The 17,628-nt window shown below is 36.1% G+C and overlaps 1 protein-coding gene across 12 annotated transcripts in view; it reads left to right on the forward strand.

The window, feature by feature from the left end:
* The window catches only part of MAGI2 (membrane associated guanylate kinase, WW and PDZ domain containing 2), a 1,374,207-nt gene that overhangs the window by 827,591 nt on the left and 528,988 nt on the right, over positions 1 to 17,628 (forward strand). For all 12 annotated transcript variants that reach the window (XM_049714931.1, XM_049714925.1, XM_049714927.1 and 9 more), the window contains one exon: positions 17,020 to 17,235. In XM_049714931.1, coding sequence (XP_049570888.1) covers positions 17,020 to 17,235 — 216 coding nt within the window. The remainder of the gene's footprint in view (positions 1 to 17,019; positions 17,236 to 17,628) is intronic.

The raw sequence follows: 17,628 nt of genomic DNA on the forward strand, positions 1-17,628 counted from the left end.
TTCTTGTGTGTTCAATTATTATAAAATCTGGTATGCAACCCAGTGATCTCAAAGCAAACATTGTACCGGAAGTAGTTATTGTAGTAGTAGTAGTACTAGTTGTTGTTGTCATAGTACTAAAAGTAATAGAAATAGTATTAAGAGAAGTAATATTAGTAGAGTATTAATAGAAATTAGTAGCAAACAACCATGAAGTACTTACTATATGCAAAAAAACTTGTTAATGTTCATCTCATTAAATGCTCGGAATAGTTGCACGAAGTTGGTTTTACCATTTTCTTAAAATACAGACAACCAAATGTTGAAATACGGGCTTAGAGAATTAAGGGAACTTGCCCAGCTAACAGATCTCAGCGACTTGAGAGCCTCATATGAAAACCGTGGGTATCTAATTTTTTTTGTCTGAATAATTTGTATAGGGCAGTAAAATGTGTGTTGGAGAAAATGTTCAATACATTGTTAAAATTTGGGGGGTTATTTTTAGAATAGAAGCCTCAGATTCTAGGGAGCAGCTCAACTTGAGGCTGAATGATGTATTAATACCATAAAGTTAATGCATTTTACATTTTTTCTTTGGGAGACAGTTACTGTAAACATTCATACAAATAAAATAATAACCCTAATTTTAAATATATCCCAGTTAATCAGTCTCATGTTGACTAAATTTAATGAAATGTAGTAAATAGCAATATGTTCTACACAAGGCCATTTTAAAAATTGGTCTGAGTGTTTCATTTTGTGTTTGTTACTAGTTTAACAGAGTGAACAAAATGCTCTCATCATGTATTAATACTTTGCTATCAATGTCATTAAATAGTGGTTTAGCAATTTACTGCTAGTTAATGATCCAGGGCATCGTAATAGCTCTTCAGGTCTCTCAGGTGAACACAGTCTGTTTAAACTACTATTGCTTGAGAATAAGATGACTTAATATGACTTAATTTAACATAAGATGATGAAGACTTATAATTGCAACTTCCATTATTCAATTGATACAACCTAGATTGGGCTCAAAGGGAATGCCAGGTTGGATCCCTGCCCTCTAGGAGCCTAAAGTCTAAGAGGGAGGCTAAGACAATAAATAGGCAGGCAGTTTTTTAAGTGGCAACGTAAGTAATACAAACAGCTGGGATACAAGATTATGAAATTAACATACAGAAACAGTATTCAGGTCTTTATTCTTGTCATCAACATATGTTTATAGAGTACACTTTGTGTTCAGTGAGCAGCTGTACAATGTGTCCTCAAGACACATTGCACTCCTCAGATTTTATTGTGCATCTGGATTACCTGAAGATCTTGTTAAAATGCAGATTCTGAGTCAATATATCTGGAGTGAGCTTGAGAGTTTGCAATTATAATGAGCTGCAGGATGTCGCTGATGCTGTCGGTCTTCAGATCACACTTTGAGTAGCAAGAGTCTAAGTTATTTTAATAAAATCTTCTCCTTAACATTTCTCATTAAAACCTGTGATATTGTATTTAAACATAGGCATAGATATTTGGAGAGATTGCTGTTAGATACCAATGTAGCCCTACCTTAAAAATGAGAAACTATCAGATAATGAACTTCTTGCCATTTGTCCTAAAACTTCTGGCTGTTCCCATATAAAAAGACCATTTGTAAGGGCTAGAAGGTGGTGGAATATCTCCTTTCAGTCAATGTCTTGACTCCTGTCTAAAACTATCCACCTTGGAGCGTGAGGTGATCACAAGTTCCTGACACAGATACCTGTCTTTTAGAAATTACACTGAGACCACCAGTTCATTTTGTTGAACAGCTGAACAGCTGTCTATCAGTACTAACTTTTAGTCACTACCAGTTTAAGCCAAATTGGAGCCAATGACCTTTGGGTGAGAAGTTTGATATTCCATTCGAGTCCCTGGAGTCATCAGAGCCCCTCCTGTTGGAAGAGGTGTAATTCAGGAATTTCGGCATGCTGCCTCCAGCCCAAAGCACAGAGATCATTTCTTGAAACTCACAGTCACACTTAGGCTATTGGTTTCTCGTGACATGAATGTAAGAGAATGGTGTAAGGATTTGCTTTGGGTTACTTTTTTTTTTTTTTTTTTCTAAGCAGTGCTTCAATTGATTCGTATAAAATTTACATGGGCAATTATCTACCTTAGTTACTGGCAATAGATTCCCAGTATTTCTAAATAAAGATACGAACTAAAATGCCCCTGGTCCATATTCTTCATCAGTAGTCACTTTTTTTAATGGAACTTCCAAATATGAAATTAGCTTTCTTTTCTGGGAATAAGAAGGTTGCTAGGGAAGGTTAGTAGGGACATGTGAACCACTGTAGAAGAGAAATGTTATGTGTCCTCATCTTGTTATCACCATATCAGAGATGTGGAGTAATGGGAGAGAAATGATAAGCTGGGCCTGTGGTATTGTTTTCCCTTAGTATTATTCCTATGAGATAATCATCTAAATTAATAAGGATTTGCCCTTTTATATGGAGGAGAGAACCTGATCCAAATGACCTCATAAAAAGGAAGTTGCTGAAGGAAGTCATTACTCTGATTAGCATTTATGCCCCTGAAACTAACAGTATACCTTTTTGAAAAATGACATTCAATACATTCCAACCTACCACACTGAGTAGTAGTTGTACGCTGAGTGCCAGTTTTAATTGTCCTTTTGATGTCAGTTTAGACAGATCTACTAATAGGATTGTGTTATTACATAAATGCCTCTGGTAACAGAAAAAAATGTCATTATTGAGCTGGATTGAATAGCTCTTCGCTGTGATGCACAGTAAGCTATCAAAGCTTATTCATTCATGAGGCCTACCTACCTATTCAGAGTTCCTTTTCTTGTCTATATTCATATAAACAATATCATTCTTTAGCTAATGAAAAATGTTAAATGATGCTTTCTATCCTCTTCCTAGAAGATTTTGTTCTATATTCAGATCACATCCTATCCCACTGACCTCCAAAAACAGCTCAGATTCTCTAGTGTTGAATGTGTTCTTAGAGTCTGCAATTTTAGGATTATCAGTTTGGGCTTGAGAAATTATTTTGTTTTACTGAGTTTTCTGCATGAGTGTTTCAGTTTTAATGACATCTGATGTCTGATGGTAATACACACACACACACACACACACACACACACACACACACACACACACACACAAACACACAAACACCCCTTTCATCCATCTCCAAACCATCTCCCATGTCTCTTGTTCCCCTCCAACTCTATTTCCCCTTAACAACAAGGATGAATAAACTTTTAGAACCTTAAATAAAATCATATGTTTCCCCTCTGTAAAACCTTTCCAAATCCCTTGGCTTGACTGACAAGGCCCTGTAGGATCTGATTCCTCTCTGTCTTTCCAGTTGAATCTTTCCCCTCTCCTCCACACTTATGATTACATGAAGCTCTTCCTATCCCATCGACTTTATTCTTGTTATTCTTCAACCTGTAACCCTCTTCTCCTGGCCGTTTATACAATAGGCACATTCTCATCCTTCGAATCTCAGTTTAAACAGTACCTTCTCGGATAGACCTTTCTTGCCCACCCTACCCAAAGTAGGTTTCTCTATTGACCTCTCTTAAGCACTCTAGCATGTCCTTTATTTATCTCATTTATTTGGTTAATTTTTAATATCTTTTCTCCTCTGGATTCTTAAGTTCCCTGAGGACAAGTGCTTTATCTGCATTGCTTATTTGCTGGGCACATATTAAATGTTCAATTAATGAGTCAATATCTATGCTTGGAAAATTGTGTGTTGGTAACTGATTATTCCATAGACCAGGGAGATGGCAATCTACGTCCTGTGGGCCAAATCCACTTCAACACCTACCTTTTGTACAGCTCACAAAGTAAGAATGGCTTTTGTTTTAAATCATATAAGAAATCAAAATAATAATATTTGTGTCGCATGAAAAGCATATGATATTGAAATTTTGGCATCCATAAATAATGTTTTATTGGAGCACAGCCATACCCATTCACTTATGTACTACCTGTAGCTGCTTGCACACTACAACAGCAGAATTGAGTAGTTATGACAGAAACCATATGCCTAAAAAAGTATAAAATATTTATTCTCTGCCTCTTTACAAAACGATTTTGCTGACCCCTAACATAGACAGGTTTGCATGTCAGAATTTTAATACTAACAAACACCTATGTTGTCTTGTAGCTTTTTATAAAGACTACTTAGAAGAAGGAATGATAAGAGATCCTGAAACAGGCTATTTGAATCTCTCTTATGCTGGCCTTTAAAAATAAATCTCATCTGATTGGTCTCCCTCCCACTGAGGCAGTCCTCCAAAGCAGTGGTTCTCAGATATTAATGTGTATCAGAATGACCTAAAGTGACCCAAGCCCAGAGCTTCTGATTAGGAGATGGGGAGTGGGGCCTGGGATTTTACATTTCTAACAAAATCCCAAGGCAAGAAATAGTGACCAGGGTTGCATCCTTCTTTACAGGGTGTGAGTGTCCCATCAGTGGAAGAATTCACTTACTCAGTATTGACCATGTGCAGTGTTATTCTAGATGCTGGGAAACAAAGCTAACTGATAAATGGCACCTGCTGAGAAGCCAAAGCTTAGTGCTATGCAGGCATTAAGTAAATAATTACAATAAAATGTAAAAGCTGTAGCAAGAGGTATAAACAAACTCTGATAGGGGCACCAGTCAGCACCTGAATATTTGTGAAGGAAATTAAGACTTAAAGAATTCTCTAATGTTTCAAGAAAAAAAGTCCATGCTGCAGCATGGTCATGCCAATCCACAGCACATAAAGAATCCTGAGCATCGGGGCAAATTTAGAGGTTCTGTCCAAAATTTCTTATTTCCAAGAGAAAGAAGGGGAGGTCATCATGAAAAGACTAACAGTTCTTCAGGCAAGTTGCTAATATTAGTTCCTACCTAAACATTACTTTGTTTCTTTGGTTTTGTCCTTTGAACCCTAACTGATTATCATCATTGTCCCCACATCTGTCACCTCCCAGTAGCCCAAGTTGCCATCATTGCACCCCTGCCATAAACCGCTCATTGACGTCAAGATTTTCCCTCTTGCAGCTTCCAATCCATTCTACATGCTGCAGCCTGGCAATCTACTTGAAAAAAAAAATCTGAATGTCTTTTAAAACCTTCCCTTCACTTTTTGAAAATTAACCCCAAACTTTAACAAAACCTTTAGGCTCCATGTGATCTCTAACCTCAGGGGTCCCCCTTGTTGTTGGCACCAAGCACATTGCTCTTCTTTTCAGTTCTTCTAAGGAATTGTTCTTCCTCTAGAGCCAGGGCTTTTGCAAATGTATTCCTTCAGCGTGGCATGCTTTTCTTGTATGTCTTGAACCTTTACTAGGTTCTACTCATCTTTCTTATCTCAATTTAGACATCAGTGCCATGGAAAGCTGGCCTTTCACTGACTCCACCCCTGTCCCCACTGTCAGAAGCAATAAATGAGTAGTCCACACTGGTTATCAGTCTGGAAAGAAAGGCCATATTACTGTAGTACCAAGGGAGTGTGGGGAGAGAAGGTTAATCATTACATTAAACCTGCCATCAAATATACCTTTAGTTAGTTTCATATCATCAAAAACCAAACTTTAAATTTCAAACCACATAGCCCTTGAGTTATTGGAATGTCAGAAGTATTTTACAACATAGACTATGTCTTGAGTTAAATTGAGACAGGGGAAACTGATCTGGCTAACTGGTCAGCAGAAATTTTACAATTAGCTTTTATAAGCGACTAGGTTTGTTTGGGGGAAGAACACACACATAAACATGCACATATTCACATACATAGCAACTTCCATCTAGCTCAGCTATTTAACCTTCAGAGAAGTCCTTGGGACAAGTTTCAGAAACAATAAAGGAATTTTATTTCTTATCGTTAGAAAAGCCACATGCATTTCTTAAAAATCTGTATTGACCCAGAAATATTTTGGCCCAGATGGAGGGGAGGGGACTGGGTTTTTAATCATATGCCTTTTTTTTTTTCCTTAACAAGCCTAACTTGAACTCTTCTCAGAGTTCTCAGAACACCACTACTTGACCTTTATAGTTATTGTCAATTTGTAATTTAGTGTATGTGTGATTATTTGACTAATATCTGTCTCCTCAGTAGAAGGTAAGCTCGAAGAGGACTTGCTTGTTTTTTCATCATTGTACCTTGAGATAATTTATGCCTGGCACATAGTAGGCTCTCAGTAAATATTAGCTAAATAAATGACAATAATTGTCTAGGTCAGCTTATGAGAGTCTCAACCCCCCTGATGACCCTTGAAACCTTTTCCTGGCTGAGCCTCTTGCCCATCAAGTGTCTATTACTGTCCTGGACCTTTGGATTGACTCTAACCCTCACCTTCACCAGCTCTTATTAGTTATGGATGCCATTACCTGCTACCGGTAACTGACTACGTATTGAGTTTTACTTCTCACAAGAACTAGAAGAGGAATTGAAACGTTATGCAATCTAAACGTTATCATTTTGACATGTAATCAACATCAAAATAATAACTGGGGTGCTTTACTTTTTTGTACCTTCTTCAAAATCTAGTGTGGATTTAAACTTATGCAGCTTCGTAATTCAAACCAGCCACATTTCAAGTCCTCAGCAGCCAGTTGTAACAAGTGGCTGCCATATTGGACAGCGTAGCTTAGTACGTTATCGGCTATTAGGTGATAACAGATGAGCACATATGCATGGCTTTGGGCCAGAATGTCACCAACAATAATGTTAGAACATCATGAAAAGGCACATCGCAGCCCTCCTCATCCCCGTCTGACTCCTTCTCATCTTCTTCCCCTTTTTTTTTTTTTGCGGTACGCGGGCCTCTCACTGTTGTGGCCTCTCCCGTTGCGGAGCACAGGCTCCGGACGCGCAGGCTCAGCAGCCATGGCTCACGGGCCCAGCCGCATGGGGGATCTTCCCGGACCGGGGCACGAACCTGCGCCCCCTGCATCGGCAGGCAGACTCTCAACCACTGCACCACCAGCGAAGCCCTCCCTTTGCAACCTTTTCCTCCAATTCTTTCTTCTCCTCTTCCTCCTGCTCTTTATTTTTCTTCTTACTTTCCATTTCTTTTCTGATCTTTTTTTCCCACACATTTCTCCCTCTACCTTTCCTTCATTAATGCAACAATTTTTCTACAATAAACTGTTACTGATACTTTCAAATTTACTACACAATGAGAAAGATAGTGTGAAAGGCAAAATTATAATGTAAAAATTTGAGGATTGTGGAAGGTGTACCTCAATAAAAAATACATCTTAAAAGATTTAGCGGTTGGTTTCTGGACTTTTAAATATAAACTGGCGGTACTGACAGAATTGTCTTTGTCACAGGTTGATTTTCATAGGCTGTGAGTACATCGATTCAGGAAAAATAAAATGCATTATTAAAGACTTGTTACAGTTACACAGACAAAGCCTTAGAGTTAAACACCAAAAACTCATTTTCTTTAAACTTTTGGGTTGTTCATTGTTTTCCTGGCTCATAAATTGGTTCTACTTCTACACTGCTGCTAACTTTAACTATACTCTAACATCTAGGATTTATGTTTGTGTCTCACAGGTCACAATGAAAATGTCGACTCTTAAAAAAGTCATAAATTTTTAAAATATCTCATGGACTAAAATATAAAGTTGACGTACTTCGTATATGGCCTTCCACAAAGTAATTAGAGTTCACATCCTATGAGGGATCTACTTAGGGGCTTTCTAATTCACCAACAGGGATGGATGCAAATGAAAGGCTTGGAACAAAAATAGAAGTACTCTGTAACCACAGCCATTTACCCAGAAGGGAATGTGCAAAGAAATATATATAGAGAGTAACATGACAGTTCTCCACGTTTGTGTCAGGAAAGCAAATGAGTCCAGACTCTCAAGTAATTGAAATTGTTGGCTACAATTTATTGTCATTCTCTACTTATTGTCGATTCAAGACTTTCTGATACGATGGCAAGGAAATATAACCTGTTGTCATTACATCCTTTAAAAATTTGCAGAATTTTGGAGGTAAGTACTTTAGAACTATGACCCAATTCTGTCATTTCAGAAATGAGGAAACTAAAATTCAGAGGAGTTTAATGCCTAATCCAAGGTCTTTTAGGAAGTTAGTGGTAGAACCTTGATTAGGACCCAGATCCTCTGAATATTTGCTGGACTCTTTCCTATGTATGCTCAGAAAAATCCAGCAAACATATTTTCCAAGTAGAAGTAAAATTTTTCTGACTTCTATTAGCAACTAAGAATTAGATATTTGGCAAATTTCTTTAGTCATTAACCAGTAATCAAATTAAGATTAATCAGAATTTCACTAGATATTGTACTTGCAAGACAGTGACAATAGAAAGCCTTAGAGGTCTCCTAATTTCTTAGTAACTTTATAGTATCACAGTTAATAGCACCATTGAGAGAAGGAAGTTATATGACAAGCCATAAATGCTGTGTGAGAAGAATAATACTGTCCTGGAAAGGTTCAATTTCCTTTATCAATTTTTGAAGAAGTAAATTTAATCAAGATGACTATCACAGGAATCCACTGAGCTTTGCACAAATGCCCATTTAAAAATTCGTTAAAATTTCACTTCCGGGGCTTCCCTGGTGGCGCAGTGGTTGAGAGTCCGCCTGCTGATGCAGGGGACATGGGTTCGTGACCCGGTCTGGGAAGATCCCACATGCCGCGGAGCGGCTGGGCCCGTGAGCCATGGCCGCTGAGCCTGCGCGTCCGGAGCCTGTGCTCCGCAACAGGAGAGGCCACAGCAGTGAGAGGCCCGCGTACCGCAAAAAAAAAAAAAAAAAAAAAAAATTTCACTTCCGCTTTCTCATTTGCTGAGCCATGAAGGGACTATCTCTTAAGGACTGAGCTCACTTGACACTTTAAAACTTAAACAATTAGTTGCATTAATAACACAGTTGCAAATGCTTTCCATTCAAAAAGGTAGACATGTAAATTTGGTACTAACTGGAATTATAATACAGATTATTATTTTTTTTCCTCAGGGCTGTTTTCCAAAAATCTTTGCATTGACCTTTACTTAGGTTCCCCAAGGATCACCACATGTATCTCACCAGGTACTCTGACTACCCAAGAAAATATCCCTATTGTGATTTGAGAACACCAAAAAATAAGTTCTTCTAAAACATGTGTTCCCCCAATGAACCGACCGAATTTCATGATCAACTTTTTGGATTAGATTTAAAAGCTGTTAATTTATAAGATATATTAAGCCAATATTAGGTGTTGGCATCGAGTTTAAATTAGTTTATCAGAGTGGTGATCCAGTCACTTAGCAAGAACTGAAGAAAATTAGAAATGGGACATATATACTATATAAAAGAAAAAGAAAATTGGAATTATTATCAGCATGGGGGATGAAAGAGGAGTCTAATGAGAGAAGCATGAGGCACTGGGTTCTAAGTACTATGGATGATTGAAATGAGAGTATGTAACCAGACGTATCGAGAGTGAGGAAAACACGTATGAATAATCTCTCTGTTTTTACACTATCACCATGAGTCAACAAGTGCTCTCTCTATGGATTGTGACTAACTAAAAAGGGCTCTTCAGTCCTATTCCTGAACATATGATAGGTTCCTCACACGAGTCCATATGTATATTATTTGCTCGAAACATTTGTTCTTTTTTTCACTTTCCAACTTATAGCTTGATAATAAAGTCAGAAGTGGATTTTTCAGGTTAAGACAAGATAAAGTGATAAAATGGATGATTAGGAAGCAGGGTGGAAGAGCACTGTATGAAATGTACATCTGTTGGGTGCTTAATAATATCTTACATGTATTCAGTGCAGCAAAGCAACTAAACAAAAGAAATATCATTGATACAATGTCACCTGAAGTTGTCATTGTATTTTGGTGTTTACTCAGTTTTCTTAGTCATTTAAAGTAAGATTTTCACTTTATCGTTTGTGAGAAAAATGAGCCAGGTGGTAATATGGTAACCTAAAATGTTATCTGATAAAAGTCTAAGGCTGTGCCGTCCAGCATAGTAGTCACTAGGCACATATGGCTTTTCAGCGCACGAAATAGGGCTTGTCTGAATTAAAATGTGCTTTAAGTGTAAACTATACACTGGGTTATGAAGACTTATTAAGAAAAAAAGTAAAAATATTGCATTCATAACTTTTATATTATATTGAAATGATAATCTGTGTATGTTGGGTAAAGTCACATATATTATTACAATAATTTTCACCTTTCTTTTTCCCTTTTTAGTGTTGCTAACTAGAAAATTTTAAGTGACATGTGGCTTGTATTTGTGGCTGATATTACATTTTTATGACAGAGCTGCTCTAAGGAATTTAATATTATTTAAATGTGATATGCTTGTGAATTGGGCTTGTAGTTTTTTTTTTATGTTTCTATAATTATAAATGTTCAGATGCTTTACTTTGAAAGCAGATATATATTTGACATTGAAAAATCATATGTAACTTCCTTCTGTTCTCTTGGGGATTTCTTTGCATGATTTCTTTACATATTTTATTCCGCACAGGTAGGAAATGTTCTGAACTCTTCTGAATAATGCCTGAGGGAAGAATCACTAAAGGAAAGGGTATCTAGTTTCCTTTAAACAAGGAAACCACCTACCCTGACCAGTCTGTAGATAGTTCCATTTAGCAAAGATTTGTCCTGTGTCTGTCAACATTGGCTAACATGTATAAATGAAAATTGGGTCAGGAACACAAGAAACTCAATGAGAACTTGAAAACAAGTTTCAGAAAATGTTAGGTTAAACCATCTACATGATTTCTGGAGAGTACTAATGAACAGCTGAAGACAGTGAAATTCAGAAAGCATGGGGATCATATTATTAAACCAGCATTCATTAATTTAAAATAACCTTGAAATTCTTAGGTAGGGGTTGTTGCAGAATAATTCACTTTTGCATGGGAAAAAAACATAAATTTTCACATTGTTTGCACAATTGTCCACATTTTGGAAGTCACATTTAACACTGAATTTTCAAAGATTTCCGCAATTTACTGTTTAGCATAGGTATCAGTGACAAAATACCATTGGAATGTTTTTTTCTATTTCCGTCACATGTGAGATGAATGCTTTTCACCACAAAAGGAAAATACATCATCTTTTGAGGTCAGAGTTTTTTTGCACTTTGGTTTCAAGCTACTAACTATATATGACATGATGAGGAAATGATACCTTTCAGGGGCAGATCAAATTTAAGTATCAGAGCTGCTTACAAAAATAACTTCAAAAATCAGTTGACAAAAGCATTCTACAGTGGGACTTTGAGCCTTATTTTCTGGTAGGAAGTGTAATTTTAGAAAAGTAGAATATTTTTCGAGGTTACATTTACTAACTTTGTATTTACAGACTTTCTAATTTACTAACTGCAGCCATATGACTGTGATTCTTGCCATGGCAAGACTGTCTTATGATGGTTTTTGGTACTAATTTTCAGTCATTACTATCCCTTGTGTAATATGTTAACAGGTCTTAAAATTTGAATTTAGAAACCTCTCATGACTTATCTGTTTCTATTAATACAGATCTAAATCTCTGATGTAATAAAAATAATTATTTACTTATGATCTGTCAGGTCTTCTAACATAAATTAATTATGCACGGACCTGGAACTCCAAACCTCTCCTCTCCATTTAATGTCAGACTCATTTTATGCAGGTGCCATTAGGAGGCCAAGTATCAAACTATTTGCTCCATTTATAAAACAGTAAAAAAACAAATGATGAGGTTTTCAACCTCTCAAATTTTGCCACACATTCTTTCCAACACAAGGACGTATTCTTAAGCTGTCTGGGGATCTCAGTGATGGGCTGTGTTGTATGCATGTCCCAAAGTACCTATAGGCAGTCATCTCTCTTCCACTAAATCATTATCGAAAATTGATTCTTTCTGGTTACCAAAATGGGAATAAAAGCACTGAGAATACTGGGGGAGGAATGGGGGTCAAGACCTTAATCTGTGAGGTATCTTGAAGACAAAAATAGTACCTTTCTAAAATCCATCTGCACTTGGGTGCCATGTGGAATGATATATGATTATTTGATGTAAAACCTACACATGTTATTATTACACACCCAAAGGACTGAAACAACAGAGTCAACATCTGGGTCTACTACTTAAAAAGCCAAATGAACTAAATAACAAATCACATGTTTCTATCATGATCTAGTTTAAAGGGAAAAGGTGTTGGAAATAAGTAAAAGCATTTCAAAGTATTTCAGCTTGTTACTAGCACTTTCACATTTCTTCATACCTAAAATTAGTTTTTAGTGTCTTTCCTACTTCTTGTCATAATATCAGAACTTACAAACATAAAGAATATGGTGCATCTCAGCAAATACTATTTTGGTATCTATTACCCTTCAATAAGGACTAAGGATATAAAAAAGGGAACAGTTTATAATGTATTGAAATTGTTTTCTCTTCCTTTTTTCCCCTTGGCCTCGCCATTAAAATCAGTGTGGGGAAAAAAAACCTGGGAAGGGTCAGAAGAAAGACAAAAACATTGTTTAAAAAACTTAGACTAAGACTTTTTGAAAAGATTATTTGGTCTAACAAACATAGAGAAAGCAAAGGAGTAATCCTGTGATAGCCTTCAAGTATAGTACACAAAAAGTTATTTTAAAAAGCTCTTTTCAAAAAAAAAAAGCTCTTTTCATCTCTTCTGGATGACTTAGGAAAGGTCTGCGTAAAAGTGAGTAATGGATTAGATTTTCCAAGTATTTTCTAGGGAGGTTAGCTCATAACAATGTAGTCTGTTTTAGTCTCTCTCCTCTTGCAGGAAATTAATATAACAGTGTTCAGTGTAAATGGTCATTTAGTAAATGTTTTTATTATTATGAAACCAATTATTGACATTTTTATAAACTATTCTTTTTATTCAAATTTCTGGAAAGCTTTTTCATATTTATAATGTAAGAAATGACTACATTCATCCTGTTTCACTCTTTCATAACTATATCTTTATGGAAAAGATAGCCATTCTTTTAAGTACTTAAAAAGCTGAGGAATAAATCAAGTTAAAATCAGGTTTCTCAAATAATTGTCTCTTTTATTTTCCAAGCATTGATTCAAAATTAAACTGTTAATTTATAGATTATCCTAATTGTGATAGAATAAAGTGAACAGTGTTATGTATCATTTCCATTTTGTCATCATATTCAACAACTAAGTTAGTGAAATTTTATATTAAACTTACATGAAAGTGCTAATGAATACACCACATTTTACAAATACAAATATAGTCAGTAAAAAGTGGGCTAGGAAAGCCTATAACCCCTACCCCATCTCTCCAAACACACACACACATACACACCCACTTAGTTTTGGAAGAGAGGAGGGAAAAAAATCACCTAAAATGTCCCTGCTTCATTTGATAGCAAGCATTGCCTTTCTCTTGAAAGTGTTCTTTTTCTGCTCATTGGTTGTGGCTTTGAATGAAGTCCTAGAGGACTGCATCAATTCCAGGCAGGTTGCAAATTGCATCATACTTCTTTTTTCTTTTTTTTTCTCTTGAGAGGCAATATAGTTTTTTGAAAAGAAATGAGGTTCCTAAGTCAAATGGATATAGGTTTTCCACCTGTTTTATGTATAATATTGAAAAATAGTTTTAGAGCCTCCATTTTCTTTTAACTGCAGAGGCAGAATGACTTCGTTCTAATCCCCATCAGATACAAGCGCTCAGAAGTAAAATGCCCTTTACAGTGTCCAGCTCACTAAATTGTGGTGATGATAGTAATAATAGTAGTAGTTGTTGTTTTGTGACTGCAGTCATCTGATAGCCCCACAGTCCCACTTTAACTAAATCAATTCAAGGATATAAAGAGACAGCCAGATTAGGGGAGACAGGATTCAAAGTCAGGTTTATCTCACCACGATCTGTGCTGTTAAACATACACCGTATTGTTGTGGTATTTTGGATTTTAGATTCTCTAAATCCTGGCACTCTGCATAGAGGCACTTCATTCTTAATGGGACAGTTTTTCCAAATTATATTTTTAAAAAGTTTTGATGTTTGTTTTTTGAAAACATGCTGGTATGTTACCTAAAAGGCACATTTTATCCTTAATATATTGATTTGTATGTATTTAAACATCAGGACATCATTTCAGTGACTTAGCTACCTGACCATCTGGCTAATTTTTCAACTTCTTTTAGGTATTTCTGGTTTCTTTGTTCTGTGCATTTGGTTTATGGTAAAAGCCTATTCTCCATGAATTACATTTCTCAAGTGTAGTAACTACATGGGTTATTTCTGTGCCTCTTTTAAATTGCTATTATTATTGCTAATAAAGATAATCTTAATGTCTTAACTAATGATTTGTACTCTTTTACATCTAAAATTTAGTCTAAACTATTAATTTCATAAATCAAATTGTAGAAATAGAATATTGCTGTATAATTTGTAATCACATCTCATTCAATAGGAGTAATTATTTAGGAATGTAAATTCAACCAGACCTTTACTTAATATTTATTTAGCCTGATTTATGCATTTATTTCTAATTAGTAAAAGGTTATTTTTCTACCTCAGGGAGATTTAAACCCTAAAAGACAAATTGGAAAAAAAAAAAAAAGCCCTGAAGTGTGATTCATTTTTGTTAGTACTACATATACTTAAAAGCACTGAAGAGGGTTCCCTTTTCTCCACACCCTCTCTTGGACTGTTGGTGGGAATGTAAATTGATACAGCCACTATGGAGAACAGTATGGAGGTTCCTTAAAAAACTAAAAAATAGAATTACCATACGACCCCGCAATCCCACTCCTGGGCATATACCCTGAGAAAACCATAATTCAAAGAGTCATGTACCGCAATGTTCACTACAGCACTATTTACAATAGCCAGGACATGGAAACAACCTAAGTGTCCACTGACAGATGAATGGATAAAGAAGATGTGGTACATATATACAATGGAATATTACTCAGTCATAAAAAGGAACGAAATTGGGTCATTTGTAGAGATGTGGATGGACCTAGCGACTGTCATACAGAGTGAAGTCAGAAGGAGAAAAACAAATATCGTATATTAATGCATATATGTGGAATCCAGAAAAATGGTACAGATGAACCTACCTGTCGGGCAGGAATAGAGACATAGGCATAGAGAATGGACATATGGACACAGTGAGGAAGGGGAGGGTGGGATGTGTTGGGAGATTAGGTTTGACATAAATACACTACCATGTGTAAAGCAGATAGCTAGTGGGAACCTGCCGTATAGCACAGGGAGCTCAGCTCGGTGCTCTGTGACGACCTAGATGGGTGGGATAGGGGTGGGGTGGAAGGAAGGTCCAAGAGGGAGGGGATATAGGTATACATGTAGCTGATTCACTTTATTGTACAGCAGAAAGTAACACAACATTGTAAAGCAATTTTACTCCAATTAAAAAAAAGCACTGAAGATCTCAGAACACTACTTAAAATTATATTATTTATCGGGACATGCAGGACTATTTACTAGTTTTATATTATGTTTATTAGATAAGAAGTATTGTGCTTCTATTGCCTGTGGTAGTGGAACCTGCTAGGCTTTCAGAGTCCAGGGCCAGCAGACGCAGCTTGGGTGTCCACAATGGACTCCTTTGTTTCCGCCCATTTTCCTCAAGGGTTTCCAGCCTCTTCCCTCAACTAGCCATCTCATACCTTTTCAGCATATCCTTATCATCTTTAATTTAACTAGAGTATGTTTTGGTTGTTTGCAACCCAGAACGCAGGTGATTGTAACAAGGATTGCCATTCCAATTTATAGATGAAGAAATTGAGCCTTACTGAGTAAATAACTTGCTTGAATTGTGGTTATATAGAAAATCCAAATCTAGACCCCATAACTGCTACTTAAGGGTTGGTTTCTTTCACAGCACACTGTTTTCTCAGTTGCCTTCAGTGGCCTCTGCAGATAATGAGATGTGGTTCCCCCTCTGTGCCTCCTTGATTGAGTGCTTAATCCTATTTCCTGTTTTAATGCTTATCTGCTTAATGTCAAATGTGCCTGTCTTCCACACTAAACCGCTGAGCATCTGGAAGACAAGGATTGTATTAATAGTCATCATTTTCTCTCAGACGTATACTGGAGTGCTTGGGTGCACAGTCAGTACTAAATAAAGATTTTAATGAATGAGTGAGCAAATATGTGCGTAAATTATTCAATTAACTGAAAACACCAATATGGGTTTGAAGTTGATGCTAAAAGCATAACATTGATTTTTTAAAAACACCACTGTGTCGTTTACCAAGCAAAAATTTAAAGTATTTTTTTCATAAAAGTAATTTGCTTTGAATATAAAAAGATGTTCACATAGTAAGCATATATTCCATGTTACTGTTTGCCAGGCTCTTATGACAGAGATAAATAGGAATTAGTCTCCTCTTTTAGAAGTCTCACAGACTGATGGGGGAAACAAATGTTTTCTGTAGCTCAGATCATGGAGCTGTGGGAAAAAGAGCTGTGGTAATCTGAAGAATGATTACAGTAGCAGGCCCACTGTCGGCAGTCATGGGAACCACGAAACTGGCGTGGAGATCCAGCTCTAGGCAGGATGCTGTGCACATCAAGGACAGCAGCCAGAGCCCTTTGCAAGCTGGAGAAGAGCACAATGTGCTTTGCCTTTCCAGAATGTTATAAGATTTGCTTAAAGAATAAGTTACCCATACTATTATTCAGACATAATTATTTTTAAAAAGATTATAATCAAGGCTTGTTATAAAAATTTTTTGATTAATTTGAAATTGCTATGTGTCATATGAAACTAATACCTAAGACTATATTTTGATTTGGCACTAAGGTGAAATGAAGATAGGTCTGTATCTTTGTTTAAGCATTAAAGCCCAATACAATAGAAGCAACAAATAAACGCCTATTTAAAAACATAAAAGGATATTAAATGATATGTATGTATGTATATGTAAAATACATATATATGTATAAACTAGGATACACATTTGTTAATAAAATTTCCATTCTTTACAAATTATGCACACCAGTAGGAGAAATATTTAACTTCATATGTTTTGTATCATTTGCAGACAATTACTACGGTACCCCAAAGCCTCCAGCAGAACCAGCACCATTGTTACTAAATGTAACAGACCAGATACTTCCTGGAGCCACTCCAAGCACTGAAGGAAAACGAAAAAGGAATAAATCAGTAAGCAACATGGAGAAAGCAAGCATAGAGCCTCCTGAGGAGGAAGAGGAAGAGAGGCCTGTGGTCAATGGAAATGGAGTAGTAGTAACACCAGGTTAGTCTTTTACATTTGTTACAGGTTTATCAGCTCTTCTAGATGTAGCTGAATATATATTATATCCCTGTGTTCAAATGTATATTTTTTTCACATATATATGTTCAGGTGTGTGTGTGTGTATATATATATGTATATATATATATATATATATATATATATGTAATGATTGTAGTTATCTTGAGGGAGACAAGATTATGATATCAAAAGGAAAGGACATGATTCTTGTATCCAATTTATTAGTTTTAATTTTGACATATCAAGGAATCCATTCAACTTCTTCAGTTTCTGGTTTCACTTATACAATATTAATGGCAATATAGTGAGTGGTTTAAATCTTAGAAGGTGTTACAAGTCATGAATATGATTGTGTGACATTGCAAAATTTTTGTT

Source organism: Orcinus orca, chromosome 9 (genome assembly GCF_937001465.1).
Source record: "Orcinus orca chromosome 9, mOrcOrc1.1, whole genome shotgun sequence".
Classification (NCBI taxonomy): domain Eukaryota; kingdom Metazoa; phylum Chordata; class Mammalia; order Artiodactyla; family Delphinidae; genus Orcinus; species Orcinus orca.